The 23276-nt window shown below is 46.5% G+C and overlaps 1 protein-coding gene and 1 long non-coding RNA gene across 4 annotated transcripts in view; one reads left to right on the top strand and one right to left on the bottom strand.

The window, feature by feature from the left end:
• Positions 1-23276, bottom strand: part of LOC119976643 (zinc finger protein 721-like) — a 999221-nt gene that overhangs the window by 13945 nt on the left and 962000 nt on the right. The window contains exons 1-2 of one of the 3 annotated variants that reach the window (XM_038817293.1): positions 19017-19036; positions 15046-18075 (exon numbers count right to left, since the gene is read on the bottom strand). In XM_038817293.1, the coding sequence (XP_038673221.1) occupies positions 15752-17623 (1872 nt within the window). In that variant the 5' untranslated portion in view covers positions 17624-18075; positions 19017-19036 and the 3' untranslated portion in view covers positions 15046-15751. Of the gene's footprint in view, positions 1-15045; positions 19057-23276 lie in introns of those variants that run through there. The other 2 variants (XM_038817296.1, XM_038817294.1) reach the window with 2 other exon arrangements.
• LOC119976707 overlaps positions 1-23276 on the top strand; it is a 60650-nt gene that overhangs the window by 1851 nt on the left and 35523 nt on the right. The gene's annotated exons all lie outside the window — the stretch shown is intronic.

Here is a 23276-nt window from a genome sequence, read left to right as displayed (position 1 = left end):
ATGTCCACTTTACATGTTACTGTTTGCTTTGGTGATTGAGCCGCTGGTCATCGCACTTAGATCGGCGACCAGGTGGAAGGGTATAGAGAGGGATGGTAGTGAGCATAGGGTGTTGCTGTGTGCGTATAATTTACTGCTGTATATCGCAGACCCTGTCTCTAATATGGGGAAGATATTGAAGGTGCTTAAAAAGTTTGGTTCCTTCTCAGGATATAGAATGAACGTGGGCAATAGTGAGGTTTTTCCAGTGAATCTTCCGGGGAAGGGAGCTGATCTGGAGATGCTACTGCTTTGAGTGGCCAGGCCTAAATTTAGGTAGCTTGAAATATGTGTGGCTCATGATTGGGTCTCGTTACATAAGTTGAATCTGGCCAGTCTGCTGGAGGGGGTGAAGGTGGACCTGAAGAGGTGGGATTCCCTCCTATTGTCCTTGGCAGGAAGGGTTCAGAGGGTTAAGATGAACATTCTTCCAAGGTTCTTGTTTGTGTTTCAGTGTCTCCCAGTCTTTATTTAGTAGGGTCAACAAATTAATTTTGACTTTTGTTTGGGCAGATATGACCCCCAGGCTTTCTTGCAGAGGGATAGGCCAGCTATGGGGAAGGGGGTGCGGTTGGCATTACCTCATTTGATGTATTATTACTGGGTGGCAAACATGGAGAAGGTGCAGGGGTCGGTTTCGGGTAGGATGGAGGAAGCTTCTAGTATAGGTTTGATTTTGAGGTCACTTGCTCCTCTCCCATTCTCTCCGGCCAGGTTCTCATCGAGTCCAGTGGTAACGGCTTCTCTGAGAATATAGAACCAATTCAGACAGCACTTTATAGTGTTTATCACTATTGACTCTGATCTGTAGGAACCATAGGTTTGTACCGGCTGGGATTGATTCATTGTATAAGATCTGGAAGGAGAGGACTGAGAGATTTGGAGATTTGTTTATAGAGGGTAGGTTTGCTGGGCTAGAGGAGTTGGTGAAGAAGTTTGAACTCTCGGGAGGGAATGTGTTCATGTATTTGCAAGTACTGAACTTTATGTGAAAGGAACTGTCCCATGACCTGCTTAACCCCTGGGGTCATGGGACATTAATGAAACCCCAGGTTATGACAGGAACTTTCTTCATTTCCTCGGTTGCTGGCACCTTTTCCTATGGATAAGATGCTGTCTTTTGATGCAATAGGGGAAGGGTGGATATCAGATATACCAGGGCAGATGGTGATGATGGAGAAAGCTTCGCTGGAGGAAGTAAAAGGGAAATGGGAGGAAGAGGTGAATTTGGCTTTGATGGGGAGTAAGTCTCTGCATTGAATCAATTTTACATACTCGTGTGCAAGACTGAGTTTGATTCAGTTTAAAGTGGTACACAGGCCGTACATGACCAGGCACGTATGAATGGGTTCTTTCCAGGTGGAGGGACGTGAACGTGCTCAAGACGACTGGCGAACTACTCACATATGTTTTGATCTTGTACTGAGGTTGGTTAAGTTCTGAGCTTCCTGTTTCAAAACAATGTTAGAGATTTTGGGGAGTGGAGCTGTGCCCAATGGCGATCTTTGGAATGTCTGACTTGCCGGGACTGCAGGAGGGGAAGAAGGCTGATGATTTCATCTTTGTCTCTCCATCAGCGCGGAGGCGGGTCTTGCTCAGATGGAGGGCATCGGTGCAGCCTAATCGCTTTGGCATGGCTGAGAGATTTGTCAGAATTCCTGCATTTGGAAAAGATAAAGTACGCCATCGTGGATCATAGGAGGGGTTTTACTCTTGGTGGCTGCCGCTCATCACTGTCTTTAATGAGCTGTCGTCAGCAATTGTGCGTGTGTGTGGGCGGGGGGGGGGGGGGGGGGGGGAAGGGGGTTGGTTTGGAGGAGGATGGGAGAAAGGGCTGGGGGGGGGGGTGGTAGATAGTTCTGGTTTAAACTAGTATGGCAAGGGAGTGGGTACTGCAGCAATAGGTCAAAAGGTGAAAGTATTGAGGGAGAACTAGGGAATAGGGCCAGTATGGCTATGAGGAAAAGCAGACAGGGAGATGTTGCTAAAAACAGCGGGTTTGGTGGCCTGAAGTGCATATGTTTTCATGCAAGAAGTATTACAGGTAAGGCAGATGAACTTAGAGCTTGGATTAGTACTTGGAACTATGCTATTGTTGCCATTACAGAGACCTGGTTGAGGGAAGGACAGGATTGACAGCTAAACGTTCCAGGATTTAGATGTTTCAGGCGGGATAGAGAGGGATGTAAAAGGAGTGGAGGGGTACGCTACTGGTTAGGGAGAATATCACAGCTGTACTACGGGAGGACACCTCAGAGGGCAGTGAGGCTATCTGGATAAAGATCAGGAATAAGAAGGTGCAGCCACAATGTTGGGGGTTTACTACAGGCCTCCCCCAACAGCCAGCGGGAGATAGAGCAGATACGTAAACAGATTTTGTAAACGAGTAAAAACAACAGGGTTGTTGTGATGGGAGACTTCAACTTCCCCAATATTGACTGGGACTCACTTAGTGCTAGGGGCTTAGATGGGGCAGAGTTTGTAAGGAGCATCCAGGAGGGCTTCTTAAAACAATATGTAGACAGTCCAACTACGGAAGGGGCTGTACTGGACCTGGTATTGGGGAATCAGCCCGTCCAGGTGGTAGAAGTTTCAGTAGGGGAGCATTTCAGGAACAGTGACCACAATTCAGTAAGTTTTAAAGTGCTGCCGGACAAGGATAAGAGTGGTCCAAGGGTGAATGTGCTAAAACATTTTTTATAAATGTTTTTTATTGAGTTTTCATATTTTATATATGAAAAATTACAAATTATTAGAGAGAAAAAAAGAAAACACAAAAATTTAACATGAATATTTACAGGTAAGCATCTTCATAACAACAATTGTGGCCGCCCCCTTTAGCCAGCATACATATTTTACATTCCCCAATATGGCCGAGGCACATGTTTATAGGCATTTATTTATAGTTTGGTTTTGGGCCTTGGCTTCCCATCAAACCCCCATAACGAGCCCGTAACCCCCCTCCCCTCCCCCGGCTACCTTCCCCCGATTCCCGTCCATTTTCCCCTGATTCTTGGCCGCCCGACTATTCTTCCTCTTGTACGTTGGCCACAAACAGGTCCCGGAACAATTGCATGAATGGCTCCCACGTTCTGTGGAAGCCGTCGTCTGACCCTCGGATGGCGAATTTGATTTTCTCCATTTGGAGAGATTCCGAGAGGTCGGACAGCCAGTCTGCAGCTCTGGGCGGTGCTGCTGACCGCCAGCCAAACAGGATTCTACGGCGGGCGATCAGGGAGGCAAAGGCAAGGGCGTCCGCCCTCCTCCCCAGGAATAGATCTGGCTGGTCTGAAACCCCGAAGACCGCCACTATCGGGCATGGCTCCATCCTCACCCCCACCACTTTGGACATAGCCTCGAAGAAGGCTGTCCAGTATTCCACAAGTCTGGGGCAAGACCAGAACATGTGGGCGTGATTGCCCTGCCTCTTTGGCACCGCTCACATCTGTCCTATAGGTAGGTCCCTGACTGTCAGTGTCCCCCCCGTCCTGCCTCCACCTTTTGAAGGTGGCGTCAGTCAGTGCTGGTTTGAACCTATGGTTGTTGCAGATGGGAGTCTTGTCCGACATTTTGTACAGGCCAAATTGCTGCCGCAGTTGGTTCCAGGATTGGAGGGTGGCTGTCACCACTGGGCTGCTGGAGTGTTTTTTGGGTGGGGATGGGAGTGCTGCCGTGGCGAGGGCCCGGAGGGAGGTTCCCATGCAGGAGGCCTCCTCCGCACGCACCCACTCGGCTTCTGGCTCCTGGATCCATCCCCTTACTCGCTCGGCTGTTGCCGCCCAGTGGTAGAATTGTAGATTCGGGAGGGCTAGCCCCCCCCCCTGGATTTTGTTTTTTGTAGGACCTTCTTTGGCATTTTTACCCCCCCATACGAACGCCATGATAAGTTTGTCCAGCGCTTTGAAAAAGGCCTTGGGGATGTAGATCGGAATGGATCTAAACAGGAAGAGGAACCTGGGCAGTACGTTCATTTTGATCATCTGGACTCTCCCCGCGAGGGAGAGCTTGAGTGTGTTCCATCTTTGCAGGTCCTTTTTAACTTCCTCCGTCAGGCTGGTGAGGTTCCATTTGTGGATCCCTTTCCAGTCATGGGCTATTTGGATCCCCAGGTAGCGGAATTTATGTCGGGCTTGTTTGAACGGCAGCCCCTTTAGTGCTGCCCCCCCCCTTGCGGGTGTACTGGGAAGATCTCACTTTTGCTCATGTTGAGTTTGTAGCCCGAGAAGGCTCCAAACTCTTTCAGGAGCGCAATGATTCCGTCCATGCTGCTTTGTGGGTCCGAGATATAGAGGAGCAGATCATCCGCATAGAGTGAGACTCTGTGCTCTCTACCTCCCCTTCGGATCCCCCTCCAATTTTTTGCTGCCCTGAGCGCGATTGCTAGCGGTTCGATTGCTAGTGCGAACAGCAGCGGGGACAGTGGGCATCCTTGTCTGGTGCCCCTGTGCAGCTGGAAGTATTGGGAGTTGGTATTGTTGGTCCGTACACTCGCCATGGGAGCGTTGTATAGGAGCTTTACCCAAGCGGTGAACCCTGTTCCGAGCCCGAACCGCTCCAGTACCTCTATGAGGTATTTCCATTCGACTCTGTCGAAGGCCTTTTCTGCGTCCAGGGAGACGATCACCTCTTGTGTTCTCTCCCCGGAGGGGGTCATTATCACGTTCAGCAGGCGCCTGATGTTCGCGGTAAGCTGTCTACCTTTGACGAAGCCCGTCTGGTCCTCTGTGACCACCTCAGGTACACAGTCTTCTAGCCTTTTGGCTAGGATTTTGGCCAGTATTTTGGCGTCTGCGTTCAGCAGAGATATGGGTCTGTATGACCCACATTCCGTTGGGTCTTTGTCTTTCTTAGGTATCAGCGAGATTGAGGCCTGTGCTAACGTGGGTGGCAGTGTGCCCCTAGCTAGTGAGTCTGTGAACATCTCCCGCAGGTGCGGGGCCAGCGCTGTCGCGAATTTTTTGTAGACGTGAATGTGCTAAATTGGGGGAAGGCTAATTATAATAATATTAGGCGCGAACTGAAGAACCTAGATTGGGGGCGGAATTTGAGGGTAAATCAACATCTGACATGTGGGAGGCTTTCAAATGTCAGTTGAAAGGAATTCAGGACCGGCATGTTCCTGTGCGGAAGAAGGATAAATACGGAAAATTTCAGGAACCTTGGATAACGAGAGATATTGTAGGCCTCGTCAAAAAGAAAAAGGAGGCATTTGTCAGGGCTAGAAGGCTGGGAACAGACGAAGCCTGTGTGGAATATAAGGAAGGTAGGAAGGAACTTTAGCAAGGAGTCAGGAGGGCTAGAAGGGGTCATGAAAAGTCATTGGCAAATAGGGTTAAGGAAAATCCCAAGGCTTTTTACATGCATAAAAAGCAAGAGGGTAGCCAGGGAAAGGGTTGGCCCACTGAAGGATAGGCAAGGGAATCTATGTGTGGAGCCAGAGGAAATGGGCGAGGTACTAAATGAGTACTTTGCATCAGTATTCACCAAAGAGAAGGAATTGATGGATGTTGAGTCTGGAGAAGGGTGTGTATTTAGCCTGGGTCACATGGAGATCCAAAAAGACGAGGTGTTGGGCGTCTTGAAAAATATTAAGGTAGATAAGTCCCCAGGGCCTGATGGCATCTACCCCAGAATACTGAAGGAGGCTAGATATTGCTGAGGCCTTGACAGAAATCTTTGGATCCTCACTGTCTTTAGGTGATGTCCCAGAAGACTGGAGAATAGCCAATGTTGTTCCTTTGTTTAAGAAGGGTAGCAAGGATAATCCAGGGAACTACAGGCCGGTGAGCCTTACGTCAATGGTAGGGAAATTACTGGAGAGAATTATTCGAGACAGGATCTACTCCCATTTGGAAGCAAATGGACATATTAGTGAGAGACAGCATAGTTTTGTGAAGGGGAGGTCGTGTCTCACTAACTTGATAAGAGTTTTTCAAAGAGGTCACAAAGATGATTGATGCAGGTAGCGCAGTGGATGTTGTCTATATAGACTTCAGTAAGGCCTTTGACAAGGTTCCTCATGTTAGACTGGTACAAAAGGTGAAGTCACACGGGATCAGGGGTGAGCTGGCAAGGTAGATACAGAACTGGCTAGGTCATGGAACGCAGAGAGTAGCAATGGAAGGGTGCTTTTCTAATTGGAGGGCTGTGACTAGTGGTGTTCAGCAGGGATCAGTGCTGGGACCTTTGCTGTAATAATAAATGATTTGGAGGAAAACATAACTGGTCTGATTAGTAAGTTTGCAGACGACACAAACGTTGGTGGAATTGCAGATAGCGATGAGGACTGTCAGAGGATACAGCAGGATTTAGATCGTTTGGAGACTTGGGCGGAGAGATGGCAGATGGAGTTTAATCCGGACAAATGTGAGGTAATGCATTTTGGAAGGTCTAATGCAGGTAGGGAATATACAGTGAATGGTAGAACCCTCAAGAGTATTGTAAGTCAGAGAGATCTAGGTATACAGGTCCACAGGTCACTGAAAGGCGCAACACAGGTGGAGAAGGTAGTCAAGAAGGCATACGGCATGCTTGCCTTCATTAGCCGGGGCATTGCGTATAAGAATTGGCAAGTCATGTTGCAGCTGTATAGAACCTTAGTTAGGCCACACTTGGAGTATAGTGTGCAATTCTGGTCGCCACACTACCAGAAGAATGTGGAGGCTTTAGAGAGGGTGCAGAAGAGATTTACCAGGATGTTGCCTGGTATGGAGGGCATTAGCTATGAGGAGCGGTTGAATAAACTCGGTTTGTTCTCACTGGAACGACGGAGGTTGAGGGGCGACCTGATGGGGGTCTACAAAATTATGAGGGGCATAGACAGAGTGGATACTCAGAGGCTTTTCCCCAGGGTGGAGGGCGTCAATTGAAAATGAAAAAAATGAAATGAAAATCGCTTATTGTCACAAGTAGGCTTCAAATGTAATTACTGTGAAAAGCCCCTAGTCGCCACATTCCGGCGCCTGTTCGGGGAGGCCGGTACGGGAATCAAACCGTGCTGCTGGCCTGCCTTGGTCTGCTTTAAAAGCCAACGATTTAGACCTGTGTGCTAAACCAGCCCCTATACTAGGGGGCATAGGTTTAAGGTGCAAGGGGCAAGGTTTAGAGGAGTTGTCCGAGGCAAGTTTTTTTACACAGAGGGTCGTGGGTGCCTGGAACTGCTGGAGGAGATGGTGGAAGCAGGAACGATAGTGACATTTAAAGGGCATCTGTACAAATACATGAATAGGATGGGAATAGAGGGATACGGACTCAGGAAGAAGAGTTTAGTTCAGACAGGCAGCATGGTCGACACGGGCTTGGAGGGCCAAAGGGCCCGTTCCTGTGCTGTACTTTTCTTTGTTTTTTGTTCTTTAAATACAAGAAAGGTGGGGCTGGGTTGTGGGGACAGTTTTATCAAAACTGTATGAATCAATTTGACCTTTTTGTATGTTATAAATTGAACATTTTCCAAATGAAAATATATATTTTTGCAAATAAATATGACTTACTGTTGGTGCCCGAATGCCTAAAAACCCAGAATACTATTTTAAGAGCCGCATCGAACAAGGGCAGCAGACACATGGAACACAACCACCCGCAACTTCCCCACCAAGTCTTTCACCATCCTGACTTGGGCAATAAATGCTGGCCTGGCCAGCGACACCCACATCACATGATTGAATGAATAATGAAAATCTGAAGAAAACAGCACCAAAGACCAAAACAGAAACAATATATTGACTAAACTTTTTGGATCTACGGGAGTAGTTGCTGTCACAACACTGGGGACCTCAGCAAATGCCCTGTCTCTGCAGCAGAGGACTGAGCGCCTGTCTGGTAAAGGACATCACACACATACCTTGCTGAGACTCAACTGAACACAACAATGTGCTTTGACTCAGCTCCTCTCCCGGCTTCCTGTTGATACAAATATCACTCCCCCACATATCCCCTGACTGACCAGAACTCACAAACTGTTTGAAACCCTCTGTACTGCCCCCTCACTTACCCACTCCATGATGACCTGTTCAACCCACCTACCAGCCTCCCCGAACAGGCGCCGGAATGTGGCGACTAGGGGCTTTTCACTAACCTCATTTGAAGCCTACTTGTGGCGATAAGCGATTTTCATTTCATATTGTCCACTTTCCATTTCAGTGCCCCAAATGGAGCAACTTTCCTGAGCAAGATCTCCCAGCGGACCTCCTTTGGATGAAGGAATGGGAAACCCGGGAAGTCACTAACAAATTCCTTGTGACAAACCCCATTTGTCGAATGTCTCTGACTTACCCCGATGAAAGTGCTCCTCGCTAAACACGTTCAGGACAGGCCGAGACCCCTGTGTAGACAACCTCCATCACTGCGCCTCAGTACAAACCCCTCATGCACTTGTGGGGAGGCACAAGCAATGCAGCACACTACTGAGGAGTGTCCCCTCTGCAGACTAATCACTGTCAGCTCAGAAAATGAGGAGCCGATCGCTGAGCTTCACAACATAAAACAATAAAAGACAGGAGTCCAGACACAATGACAACACTGACACCTGCAGCTCAAACCAGTTACCAATTTAAATATAATCCAACCTTCAGGCTACCAGTTTACAGGGGGGGAAAGCATTCTGTACACAGCCTTGGGACTTCGCCCCATGAAAACTAAATCCAACACGACAGAAACATTACCATTTATTTTCAGCAATGGCTTTGTTAGCACTTTCTGAGTCAGAAAGTTGTGGGTTGTGGCTTGGGGGAGGAAAACACAAAGAAGGTGGAGAAGCCCAAGAAGAATAGGGAGAGGGGGGAGAGAGGGTGTACCCCCCCCCCCCCCCCCCCCAACCAACCCACAAAAATAATACCAAAGCACAGCTGAAGCCAACGGGGGGAGGGGGAAGGGACAGGGGAGTCTGAAAGGTGGGGCCCATAGACCGAGCCAGAGCGGTAAAATGTATACAGGACCAATTAAAAGAAAGACAAAATAATCCTTTCTGTACAATAAAGTAAATTAACGCGGGTAAGAAAAATGTGATGTATATGTACAATTGTTTTTAAATATGAGGAATGCCAATAAAACGATTTTTAAAAAAGAAAGCCATGGGTTCAGGTCTCACTCCAGAGACTTTTTTATTTATAAATGTTTTTTATTGGGTTTTTGCCGTATGTACACAGGATATGATATATATATATATATATATATATATAGAAGAAAAGGGCACACAGACGCACACAAAAGAAAAAAAAAGTAACAACACGAGAGAAATACAAAATCAAATAAAGTAACTGGTATGTTATTATGCACCCGCTCAACAGCAGCAACTCTGTACACTTGGCAAACTTTTTGACACACGAGTAGGCATCCGTTTGTGGTGACTGGGGGGGGGGGGGGGCAGATATACATTTGGGTGCTGGAGAGACAATTACAGAGGGCAATACTCGTATGGTTCTGGTGCTGGTGCTGTCACTTGCTTCTCCCGGATGGATCTCGCTGCCGTTGTCATCTCGTGCTCACTTCCACTTCAGCCGGCCCTCCCGTCTTCCGCCTGTATTCTCGTTTTTCTCTGTTCCTGTGGATGCCAAGTTTGTTAACGTTTCCCGGCCTTCCCGCCCCCCCCCCCCCCCCCCCCCCCCCGCTCTCCTCTGTTGTTCCCTGTCACTTCTCTCTTCACCCCCCCCCCAACGCTTCTGCACCCCCGCACTCCCTGTCCTGAGCCCCCCCCCCCCGCACCCCCAGTCTATCTCTCCCTCTCATGCTTTGGCTACTTTCCCCAGATTCTTGGCTACCTGGCTATTCTTCCTCTCGTTCGTTGGCCACAAACAGGTCCCGGAACAATTGGGTGAATGGCTCCCACGTTCTGTGGAAGCCGCCGTCTGACCCTCAGATGGTGAATTTGATTTTCTCAATTTGGAGAGATTCTGAGAGGTCGGACAGCCAGTCTGCAGCTCTGGGCGGTGCTGCTGACCGCCAGCCGAACAGGATTCTACAGCGGGCGATCAGGGAGGCAAAGGCAAGGGCGTCCGCCCTCCTCCCCAGGAATAGATCTGGCTGGTCTGAAACCCCGAAGACCGTCACTTTCGGACATGGCCCCACCCTCAGCCCCACCACTTTGGACATTGCCTCGAAGAAGGCTGTCCAGTACTTCATAAGTCTGGGGCAAGACCAGAACATGTGGGCATGGTTGGCCAGGCCTCCTTGGCACCGTTCACATCTATCTTCCATCCCCAGGAAGAATTTACTCATACGGGTTCTTGTTAAGTGGGCTCTATGTACCACTTTCAGTTGCATCAGGCTGAGCCTTGAGCACGTGTAGGTGGAGTTGACCCTAAACAGTGCTTCACTCCAGAGTCCCCACCCTATATCAATCCCCAGGTCATCCTCCCATTTCATTCTTGTTGCCTCTAGTATGCTGTCGGCCATTTCTACCAGTCGGTCCTACATGTCGCGACAGTTTCCTTTATCTAGTATGCTTGCGTCCAGTAACTCTTCACTCCAGAGACTTGAGCACTGAGGCTTATACTCCAGTGCAGTACTGAGGGAGCGCTGCACTGTCAGAGGCACCATCTTTCAGATCAGTTAAACCAGTCTGCCCGCTCAGGTGAATATAAAAGATCCCACGGCACTATGTTGTATAAGAGATGGGGTTTTCTCCCTAATGTCCTGGTCAATATGGATTCTGCAATCAATGTTACAAAACAGATTATTTGGTCATTATCACAATGCAGTTTGTGGGATCTTGCTCTGCACTAATTAACTGCCATGTTTCCTTCATTACAAAAGTGACTACACTTCAAAAAGCAGTTTATTGGCTGTAAGGTTACTTTTGATACACTGAGTTAATGATATAAAAATTATTTCTTTCTTAGAGAAATGTTCTGATTCCTGTGAACTGGAAATTCTAAACCCATTGATGGAGAAAGTATACAAGCCACAGTGACATTGAGCAATGTATTGTGTACAGGACTCTTACTGTAGGCTCCTGAGTGTTTCGGTGAATAGCAACATACCATGCTGTAAAATCAAGTAGTTTGGGTAAACTAAGAAATTAATTTGAGTTTTATAATTCTATACAGAAGATTGGTAAAACAGCAGACAAAAACACAATATTGAGCTTACATCAAACTCTGAATCAACCAAAACAGCAAAGCATTTGAAAATGTCTCAAGATCTTTCCCAAAATGTGAAATGAATCTTGGAAGAGTAAGGTGAACTTATCACACTGTTTTTACATTGAGAAATGACGGGCTGCGGGATTCAGGTCTGTGGAGACTCACCCCACTCCCGCACCATACTCAGGAAAGTAGTTCTCCCAGACAGGAGAATACAAACATTACCCATGGTATTAGTCAAACACCCGTCACCTGAAGAGGATCTTTCTATAATTCACATCACCAACTAAAGCAGGATCCGATTCTACCCCATACCCACTCCTGAGAGCTGGCTCACTTTATTAACACAAACTCATATCAGGGGAAACACTACAGACAAAAATTCCTTCAAAGTCCCTGTGCTTTAATCTAGCTCCCAATTCCGATGATCAGAAATAACTCCAAACCTCAGTGACACAGGATGGAGTTCGTTTCCATCACACAAACCCACCAAAGGTTACTGAAATCCACTGGTCACATGGAAATTCAATGGGTAATTTAATTGAGGTAATTAAGATGATTAGACGAGTTGATAAGAGTAGTTAGAGAGAAATTATTCCTTTGGTGGGAGAGTCCAGAACAAGGGGACTCAGCATTAAAATCAGAGCTCGGCTGTTCAGGAGTGATGTCGGCAAACACTTCTTCACAAAAAGGGGACTGGAAATCTGGAACTCTCTCCCCACAAAAATCTATTGATGTTGGGGGTCAACTGAACATTTTAAAATTGGTTGACAGATCAAGGCATGGCTCCAGTATCTACTTTCATTAAATTCCTCTCGATTTCTCTCTCCGCTCTCATCTCCAACAACAATTGGTCTGAGTCATCCTCTTCAACCTCCTGCTGAGTTTGCGAACCCATACCCTCTCCATCAAAAAGATCATGTACACCTCCCTCTGTAACAGTGCCCATTTCTAACACCCAAAACCACTCCCGCAGTGCTACTGAAATCCTCATCCATGCTGTTGTTGCTTCTCGACTAGATTAGACCATTCCAATGCTCTCCTGTCCAGCTTCCCATCTTCCATCCTCCAGAAACTTCAGGTCAGCTAAACCTCTGCCATCTCTATCCTAACTCACACGCCTATCACCCCTGTGCTCACTGACTAAATTGGTCCCCAAATACCTCCAATTTAAAATTCTCATGCTCAAGTACAAATTTCTCCACGTCCTCACAACCCCCCCCCCCCCATCCCTGTCACTTCCAGCCGCACCTCCCTCCGAGACCTCCGTGTTCTGACAATTCCAACCGTTAGTTTTTCCCCCACTTCCTTCACTTCACCACTGACGGCCGTGGCTTCAGACATCAAGGCTCCATGCTCCCAAATTCTCTCCTTAAACCTTTGAAACTTTATTTCACTCCCCCTTTTACGATCCTCCTTAAATCCCATCTGTTTGACCATATTTTCAATCATCGCCTCCTCCTTTGTCACGGTGTTAATTTTCTCTGATTACGTCTCTATGAAACACTTTAGCTCATTTGCCTATATTAAAGTGTTCTATGAATACAAGCTGTCCTCTCACATTCCCTCAAATCCTCAAGGTACTGACCGGGAGAACAGACTGGACATTGATTGTCCTCTTGTGCTCTGTTCGAGTGACCATTCAGGATGTTGATCCAGACAGTGAATGTTGAGAGACAATGGAGGCTGTCACAGCCGAGACACATCCTGCCCTCCCCCTGACTTCCCAGTTGGACTCGCTGATGAGGAACAGGATTCCTGGCTGATTCTCTCCCACCATAGATCAGAGATGCTGAGGGTAATTGAAGTCCCTCCATTACTACCCCAGGAATGGCTCCTCCCCCGGGTGCTTAGATCAGAAGCTGAAGCCTTTCTAACCACTGAGTAGCTGACTGTCTTCTTGGTCAGAGTGAGAGTCAGTGAGTGACTTGTACCTGACGCTGTACTGGAAGGATGCTGAGTTTAAACAAATTGATGTCTTCTTTTGATGATATTTGACAATCTGATAAAAAGTTAAGTTGACCTTGAAACAATTGGACCGATGGTGGGAGAGGTTGGAGACAGACACTGCTGAGACAGACAGTGCTTTGGAAGGACAGCTCCCCTGTGTGAGCACTGGAGGGTAAACAACACAGACAACTCTCAATATAAGGGAAGCAGCTGAGCTGAATCTAAGTCCGTGTGGAGATGTTGGTGTTTGGTGAGAGAGGAGGAGTAGGTGAAACAATCCTGACACCTGTCACACTGGAAGGGTTTGTCTCTCTTGTGGGTTCATTGATGTTCCAGGAGGTCCGACAATTGTGTGAAGGGTTTATTACAGAACTCGCACTTTAGACTTCCTCCCCCGTAAGTGTGTTGATGGAATATATTCTCTACCTCTGAAGAAAAGATTGTAGACTTCCAGTTAACACAAATACTTTATTCAGTGGGTTTGTTCTGTCTCCAGAGCTCAGCCAGACGTAATACAGTCAAGAGGCAAAACAAGAGAAGCTAAGGTTAGCTGCCTGTGCTGAGCTGTCTTTTTGTGCTGCTGCTCACTAGCTCTGTGCTTCTAAAAGAGGTGGATCCTCCCTGGGGTCGGACCCTTTATGCCCACCTCTGGTGCTGCCCTCTAGTGATGCTGTGGCTGTTACATCTGCGCTGTAGTCCCTGGTGTATGTGCAGATGTACAGATACATCCCGCCCTTTTTATTTGACATGTTTTCTGTGCTGGTCTCAAAAAAACTGTACATAACAAGTGGTTGAGTGGGAATATGCACTGTACACTTCGAAAATAATAATGGTTATACAGAGCCAATTATGAATCCATTGTGAGAAATGTCCATTATCATCTTGTTCGTGTTATGCATTTTCGTTATAAATCTATTTGCTGGGTGCCTTGCGGCTTCTGTTGGAGTGTCTTAACGGTTGGAGTAGTGATGATGGTTTGATGTCGTCGAGAGTGCTGTCTCACGTTGTGCGGTGAGGGACGTCCTGTTGACGAATGGACTCGTTCACGTCCAGTGCAGGAAATACTGGTGTTTGTGGTTGAATCTCTAATAGATCCTGGCGGTTGCGCCGAAAGAGTATTCCCGCTGCCAATTTGACAATGTAGGACCGCGGTGCCGCCTGCCTGATCACTGTGGCTGGATCAGACCATCCTCCTTCTGGGTCCCTGATTTTGATGGTGTCACCTATTGTCAGTGGCTTGAGTGGGATTGCGTGTTGATCGTAGTATCATTTTGGTTTGGAGCATAGTACCCGCATTTTGTCGAAAACCGGTGCGTTGCCGGGGTTTTGGAATTGCATTGCCGGTAGGGTTGTCCGGATGTCTCTGCCGAAGAGCATTTGCGCTGGCAACAGTCCTGAGCTCAATGGGGTTCCTCGGTACGACAACAGAGCTAGGTTGATGTCGGAGTGTGAATCAGTTGCCTTGCTGATGAGTCGATTAATGATGTGGCCACCTTTTTCCCCTTTCCCATTCGATTGTGGGTAGCGATTCTGTGTTGCACCGTTGTCTGATCTGGACTTTTTCCTGTGCTTGCGGTATTGATTCTGTATGGCATCTTTGTTGTCTGACCTGGACTTTTTCCTGTGCCTGTGGTATTGATTCTGTATGTCATCTTTCTTGAAAGCTGGTTTGTTTGTTTGCTGTGGGGCAGATATGAATTCGCGAAATTCATTGTCATGCCATGTTATGTTTGTACTCTTGCCATTGTTTTGAGCTGTGCTGCTACATTGTCCTTCATGTGCAGAGTTGTGCCTTGTACAGGTCTTTGTTTCATTGTTGTTGTTTTGTTGTTTCAGTTGTTTCAGTCTTTGTTGTTTCCGTTGTTGTTTTTGTCGTGCTTGTTGTTTCTGTTATTGTTGTCTTCGTTGTTGATCTTGTTGTTGTTGCAGTTGTTGTTTTTGTTATGCTTGGTTTTTTTTGTTGTTCTTGTAGTTTTTGTTGTTGTGCTTGTAGCTTTTGTTGTGCTTCTTATTGTTATTCTTGTTGCTATTGTTGTTCTTGTTTCTGTTGTACGTCTTGTGGTTTTTGTGGTTCTTGTTGCGCTCAATGACTATTCCGTGTGGATAATTTGAGTCATTCTCAAAGTTATTTGTGTCAGTATCCTTTTTGGCATCTGATGTTTCATTCAGCGTTTCTTCTTGAGGATTGTGAGAATGATCTGATGTTGCATTGATCTTGGTGACATCAGTCATTTGTGGTTGATGTGATTCCTCTTTGATTCCTTGGTACTCCTCTTCTAGAGTAATGTCTGGTTCACTTGAATCGTCATTGATCACCCGCCTCTGATGCTGCCCTCTAGTGATGTTGTGGCTATTACATCTGTGCTGTAGTCCCTGGTGTATTGCAGATGTCCAGATCACCACAACACTGACTGTGTGAAGATCTCATCACATCTCACACCAGAATGGTTTCTCTCCAGTGCGGATCCACTTGTGCTTCAGAAGAACAGAGGGTTAGGTGAAAGCCATGTCATGAACATTTCACAGAATGGTTTCTTCCCTGTGTGAATGTTGGTATTTCCGAGGAGGGTCAACGATGCACAATAGCTTTACTGCAAACATTAAATTTGATGTGTTACTCCCCGCTGTGGATTGTCTGATGTTTCAGGAGGCTCGATAACTCTGTGAAGGTTTTTTCACAGGCCTCACATGAACAGCTTCTCCTCTGGGTGAATGTGTTGGTGTCTCACCAGCTCCGATGATCGCGCAAAACCCTTATTACACACCTCACACCTGAAAGGTTTCTCACCAGTGTGAATTCTCTGATGCATCAGTAGCCTCGTAGATGTTGCAAAAGCTTTATCACAAACCTCACACTTGAAGGGTTTCTCCCCTGTGTGGATTGTCTGATGTCTCGTGAGGCTCGATAACTGTGCAAAGGCTTTGTCACAAAGGTTGCATTTGAATGGTTTCTCCCCTGTGTGAAGGCGTTGATGAGTGTGCAGATTTGATGATTGTGAGAATGATTTATTGCACACCTCACACTTGAATGGTTTCTCCCCTGTGTGAATCCTCTGGTGTGTCAGGAGTTCAGAGGATTCGATAAATGACATATCACAAACATTACAGCTGAAGGGTTTCTCCCCAGTGTGAATTCTCTGGTGCATCAGAAGCTTTGCAGATGTCGTAAAAGCTTTATCGCAAACCTCACATTTGAAGGGTTTCTCTCCTGTGTGGATTCTTTGATGGGCCAGGAGGCTCACTAACTGTGTGAAGGCTTTGTCACAATCCTTGCATTTGAACCGCTTCTCCCCGGTGTGAATGCGTAGATGCACACGGAGGTTCGATGACTGTGAGAATGATTTATTGCACACCTTACACTTGAATGGTTTCTCCCCTGTGTGAATGCGTTGATGTCTGCAGAGGGTCGATAAGCATGCAAATGATCTGTTGCACATGTCACATTTGAATGGCTTCTCCCCTGTGTGAAGGCGCTGATGGGTGTGCAGATTCGATGACTTTGAGAATGATTTATCGCACACCTTACACTTGAATGGTCTCTCCCCTGTGTGAATGCGTTGGTGTGCATGGAGGCCTGATAACTGCAAGAATGATTTGTTGCACACTTCGCATGTGAATGGTTTCTCCCCAGTGTGAATGCGTTGGTGTCTGCAGAGGGTCGATAAGCATACAAATGTTTTTTTGCACATGTCACATTTGAATGGCTTCTCCCCTGTGTGAAGGCGTTGATGGATGTGCAGATTTGATGACTGTGAGAAAGATTTATCGCACACCTTACACTTGAATGGTTTCTCCCCTGTGTGAAGGCGTTGATGAGTGTGCAGATTCGATGACTGTGAGAATGATTTATCGCACACCTTACACTTGAATGGTTTCTCCCCTGTGTGAATCCTCTGGTGTATCAGGAGTTCAGAGGATTCGATAAATGACATCTCACAAATATCACACCTGAAGGGTTTCTCCCCAGTGTGAATCCTTTGGTGCATCAGAAGCTTTGCAGATGTTGTAAAAGCTTTATCGCAAACTTCACAGTTGAAGGGTTTCTCCCCTGTGTGGATTCTTTGATGGGCCAGGAGGCTCACTAACTGTGTGAAGGCTTTGTCACAATCCTTGCATTTGAACCGCTTCTCCCCGGTGTGGATGCGTAGATGCACACGGAGGTTCGATGACTCTGAGAATGATTTCTGGCAGACTTCACACGTGTATGGCTTCTCGCCTGTGTGAATACGTTGGTGTGAGCGGAGGTTTGATGATTGTGAGAAGGATTTGTTGCATACCTCGCACGTGAATGGTTTCTCACCTGAGTGAATGCGTTGGTGTTTGAGGAGGGTCCATGACCACGGGAATGATTTGTCACACACTTTGCATGTGAATGGCTTCTCACCAGTGTGAATCCGTTGGTGTACGTTGAAGGTCGATGACTCTGAGAATCCTTTCTTGCACACATCACACGTGAATGGCTTCTCCCCTGTGTGAATTCGCTGGTGTGCACGGAGATGCCAAGCATCCGACAATGATTTCTCACACACCTCACACTTGAATGATTTATCTTCCATGTGACTGGCCTGTGTTAACAGTTGTCCAATAGATGTGGGTTGTGTTACAAGGTCATAGGAGTCTGTGGAGCCTTCCTCAAACACCTCACATTTGAACAGCCTCTCACCTGCAGAAATGAGTCAGTGGTTCATGAGGCTCGATGCATCATTGAAACTCTCATCACACTTTGGAGTCCACTCACACTTCATCCCAGCCTCACCCTGACCGATTACCCATAGCCAAACCTGATGAAAGGTTCCACACCACTGACCAGTTTCAGATCTGATGATGTCAAAGCTCCCCTGACCCGACCGATTTCCAGATGATGGTTTCACTGCCCAACCCTCTATGTGTTGAGCAATGCTGTGAAGGGACTGGTTGTTTTCCCACAGTTGTTCTTTGGGTGATGGTCAGGATCTATCTGTGGTGTCTATTTTCTCTGTATACTCTGGTGAAGGGCAGTGCAGTACTTCTGTAAAACAAAAAATAACATGACTTCCTCCAACTCCCTCTCCTCCTTTGCTGAAGGGACTGACTCCTCAGTTAGAGTCTGTTAACAGCGAGTGTCAGTCTGCTATTCCCCTGTGTGTGTGGGGGATCAGATGCAAGTCTTTTTCCTCACTTGACTGTCACAAAACCTCTGTTTCCAGCAGGGATACTGAATAGCGACCAGGAGCAGACAACGTGGCTACTTTCTTTCCTGCATCCAGACCCCTATCTTCCAGGCACCATGAGGGCAATGGAAAGACAGTCGGGCTGTCAATTTACTATGAGCTCAAGTCGTGGTGGTGAAGACCGGTTTTACACTTGGGAGTCTGTGTTTAATATAAACTCAGCAGAAATCTTAATTCAATGTAGATTTTGAAATTTCTCCCCGTTTTCCAAAATTAATTTTAAGAAAACACACTGGCCATGAAGTGCTGGAAGCTATGGAAAACATTGGTTCATTGTAGCTGACTGAAGAGTTCTGGTTTGTCCAGGGAAATTAGGTACACTGCAATCACTCAGACTGCACATCCCAAATTCAGCTCTCACACACAGCACTGGGCAAAACTATCAAATCCAAGCCCAGGCTTCTGGGAAAGGCGGAGGCCTTCAAGGAAAATCTTGAAAGATTTAAAAGACATTTCAATAAATGTGTCTCTGCTCCTCATATTCAGCAATGACCCATCAACAAAACTCAGTCTGTAAATCAGAAGGGAAATGTTTCCAATAAACACCCTGAATATCCAACACACAGCCAATCAAACAGCTCAGCACAAAGCACCGAGTAAACAGGTTTCTGAGCTGGATCTTCTCACACAGCATAAGGGGCATTTCCACAGCTGATTGCCCACAGGATAGTCAGACTGCCTGAACATTAGTGTGGATATTGTGCAATGTAATGATTGTAAATTCTGCTCCTTCACTCACCATCTCCTGACTTGGTTTTGAGTCCCTACAGGAAGTGAAGCAGCTGTGGTAGAGGAAGAGGAGAGAATGGGCAGAGTGGGTGGGCTCTCTGATTGACGTCTCTCACAGCCAATCCAAATATTTCTGCAATAACAGGAGTTTCCTGAAGTTTGGGAAACTGACCGGGGAAACGGAGGCGACTTTGAGCAGCAGATCAGGTGGGGATTTAAACTTGTCATTGTCCCATCTGAATAAAACCTCACTTATTGCAGCTGCTGTCTCAGTTCCCCTGGTAAATGTTTGACAGAGATTTCTAATGTGGGAATAGCATTCTTCATCCTCGGAGGCTTCCAAACTGACAACATCGGTGTGGAATGTGTAGCCTCGGATGTGTTTGGCAGATCAGAAGACACCGATGCCGTACAGAGGTGAGATTAGCACAGGAGAGAGGGACAACATGAAACAGTGACACAGGGGAGAGGAACACAGCATTGATAGGGTCCCAGGAGCGACAGGTGCCTGTAAGACAATGATTCACAGGAGATAGAGATGGGCACACAAGAAAGATGCCTGGGAGGGAGAGAAAAATTATCTCAAGTGTTTTTAGAGTCTCCCACCAGAATCAATATGTAATGATATGTATAATGTAAGGAGTGTAAAGCGTTAATAAGGTGGTGTTCATGAACCTCAACACTAGATGGCATCACTGAGTAGTCTTATAAAAGGCTGCATCTCTAGGTATTCTGGGAGAAGGTTGTGAAGAAGGATAGAGATTGAGATAGATTGTAAACTGTACTGAAAACAATTATAGGTTTCTATAACATAGATTTTATACTGTTGTTTGATTATCAATACTTAGTGAAGTGTGCAAACCATTTGAAGAAGTGTAAAATGAACTAACATTGTTTCAAATACATAGCTTGATGTTCTTTGTCAACGCTACAATTTTTAGCCATATTGGAGAACTATACAAGGAACATCACACAATACACAACACCTCCTCCTCAAGTGTGTGGTACATGAAATGGTGACATCAGCCGCGGAAGGAAGGGATGGACCTTGTCCCGAATCATCTGACCATTTTGACATACCTTCCCTGAATATGGGTGTGATGTTCGAGTCCCTGACAATGAAAACATTGAGGGATGATCCAGTGTGAGTGACATTCACATGGTGTAGTCTCAGACGGCCATTAAACAAGACATGAAGGAGGGGAATTGGTCCCTGGAGCTCTGTGAGGCTCCTTGGTGACCTTCAATGTCATTTCAGTTTTATGAATAACTCCCAGCACCTTGGGGAAGCAGCTATTCCATAAATCTGAAGTGACCTCTGCTGCTGCTCTCTTGAGTGTTGTATTCAATTTAATGAAATCATTTACTCAGAGGAGTCATTTACTCTCTTTGTATCATCTCCTCCCATCACTACTCTTTCCTCTTTCTCTGTTGTGTTTCTATCTTGCCATTCTCGTTCTCCTCCCCCATCTACCTACTCCCTCCTCTTATCTCTCTTCTTCTCTCCTGTCCTTCCACCCTCCAACTCTCTCTCTCTTCCATGCTCCAGCATTATAAGAGTGGGATAGAGAGAAAGTTCACCATTTTAAACTCTATCATAAATGAAAAAGACAAAGCAGAACCTCCACACAATATTACTGAGGGAATAATGCCATTATGGCTATCATCATCATTCTCCAGGAACATGACATGCCGCCACAGTCCCAGATGACCATAGGTTGCTTTCCCCTTTGAAAGGTGACTGGTGGTGATTTAACCTGAGGGTCACCACACCTCAGGCAAGGGGCAAGGTTGAGAAGGCAGGACCTTGATGAATAACTTCAGCTGGTAAGGGGATTGAATCTGTGCTGCTAGCCTCGCATCACGAACCCGCTGCCCAGCCAACTGAGCGAACCGATACCCCTCCCCCAAACCATAGAAATGAGGAACATGAGTTGGCCATTCAGCCCTTTGAGCCTGCTCTGCTATTCAATAAGATCATGGCTGATCTATTTATGGTCACAACTCTACTTTCACATCGACCCACATAACCATTGCCTTTATTGTCAGCATTGTGACTACAGTAACCGAGGAGTTTAGACAACCCTGGTTTGTGAAAGTTGATTTAAAATTCTAAGTCTTTCTTTCATAGAGAAATGTTCGTCTTCCTGTGAACTAGACATTTATAAATCCATTGAGGGAGAAAATAAACCACAGTGACATTGGCCGTTATATATTGTGTGCAGGACTCTTATTGTAGGCTCCTGAGTGTTTCAGTGTATAGGAACACACTATGCTGACAAATCAGGTAGTTTGGGTTACGTTAAAAAAATGAATTTGCTGTGTTAGAAATCTATGTAGAAGATTGAAGAAACAGCAGACAACACAATATTCAGTTTACACCAAACTTGACTGAACTAAAATAATGAAAGATTTGAATATGACTCTAGATCTTTCCCAGAACACAAAATGAAACTTAGAAGAGTGTCAGGTGAACATATCACTGTAGCACAGTGGTTTACACTGTTGCTTCACAGCGCCAGGGTCCCAGCTTCGATTCCTGGCTTGTCTGTGCAGAGATACACTGTGTACCTTGTGTCGCCCTATTATGTATTTTCTTTTTGTTTTATTTTATTTTCATGTACTAAATGATCTGTTGAGCTGCTCGCAAATACTTTTCACTGTACCTCGGTACACGTGACAATAAACAATTCCAATCTAATCCATTTATTGAATTGCATTTTTGTGTCTTCTCTAATCATTTTAACTGAAGGCCTCGGCCTTTCCCATAAGCCTGGGCTTGGATTTGATAGTTATGCCCAGTGCTGTGTCTGAGAGCTGAATTTGGGATGTGCAGTCTGAGTGAGTGCAGTGTGTCTAATTCCCAGGATAAACCCGAACCCTTCAATCAGCTATGCTGAAGCAATATTTTCCTTGGCTCCCATCTCTTCCTGCCAGTGTGTTTTCTATAGCTTGAAAGGCAAGTTGTTTGAGGGACACAAACAGTTTGTAAAGAGATATTGAAAGGTATCTCTTAAGTAAGTGCGCAAAAAGTTGGCAAACGGAGTATAATGTGGGAAAATGTGAATTTATTTATTTTGGAAAGGAGAATGAAAGATCAGAGTATTATTTAAATGGACAAAACTTGCTAAAAGCTGCAACACAAAGGGACTTGGGGGTACTTGTTCATGAAACACAGAAAGCCAGCACACAGATGCATCAGGAAGGCGAATGGAATATTGGCCCTTATTTCAAGGGGGTTGGAGCATAAGAGTTGGGAAGTCTTACTGCAACTCTATAAGGTACTGGTCAGACCATGTGCGGAATTCTCTCACCCCGGGCCGGGTCGGAGAATCGGCGGGGGTGGGGGGGGCCGCAATTCAAGCGACGCCGCTCCGACGATTGCATGCGGCACCAGTCGGGGGCCGCTCTACGCTGCACCCCGCAGATTCTCCACTAAGACAGGCCGAGTCCCACCGGCGCAGTTCACATGTTGTCCTACCCGGCGGGTCCTCAGCGCTCATCCTGCAGTGGGGGAGGGGGATCTCCTGGGGGGCCTCCACCGTTGCCTAGTCCACGATCGGGGCCTACCGATCAGCAGGCTGGCTTCTCCTGATAGGGGCCTATTTTACTCTGTGCCGGGCTCCTGTAGCTCTCTGCCATGTTGTGTCAGGGCTGGAGCAGAGAAGGCAAATAGCGCGCAGGCGCAAGTTCGCGCTGGTCGTAATGCATATGCGGAATTCGCGGTGGCCGTAGCGCGCAGGCGCAGACCCGCACCGCCTATTTGACACCGGTATCGGCAGCTGGAGCTGCATCGCCGTTTACGACAGTGTCAACACTTAGCCTCAGAATCAGAGAATCCCACCCCATATCTGGAGTATTGTGAGCAATTTTGGTTCGCTTATTTAAGGAAAGATATTATTTCATTGTCGGCGGTTCAGAAAAGGTTCACTTGGATGATTCCCGGTATGGAGGTATTTGCTTATGAGCAAAGATTAAACATATTGGGACTCCACTCATTGAAATTTAGATGAATTAAGAGTGACATCATTGAAACATACAGGGTTCTTAAGGGGCTTGACAAGGTAAATGCTGAGAGGATGTTTTCCTTCATGGGAGAGTCTAGGACCAGAGGGCATAGTCTCAGAATAAAGGGATGCCAATTTAAGACTGAGGTGAGGAGGAATTTTGTCTCTGAGTCTACTCCTTGCCACAGGGAGTTGTGAGTCCTTGTGTAAATTTAAGGCTGAGATAGATTATTGATCAGTAAGGAAATTCAGAGTTACAGGGA

Source organism: Scyliorhinus canicula, chromosome 13 (genome assembly GCF_902713615.1).
Source record: "Scyliorhinus canicula chromosome 13, sScyCan1.1, whole genome shotgun sequence".
In the NCBI taxonomy this organism is placed as follows: Eukaryota; Metazoa; Chordata; class Chondrichthyes; order Carcharhiniformes; family Scyliorhinidae; genus Scyliorhinus; species Scyliorhinus canicula.
The sequence above is the reverse complement of the archived record's forward strand: the minus strand, read 5'-3'. Positions and strand labels throughout refer to the sequence as shown.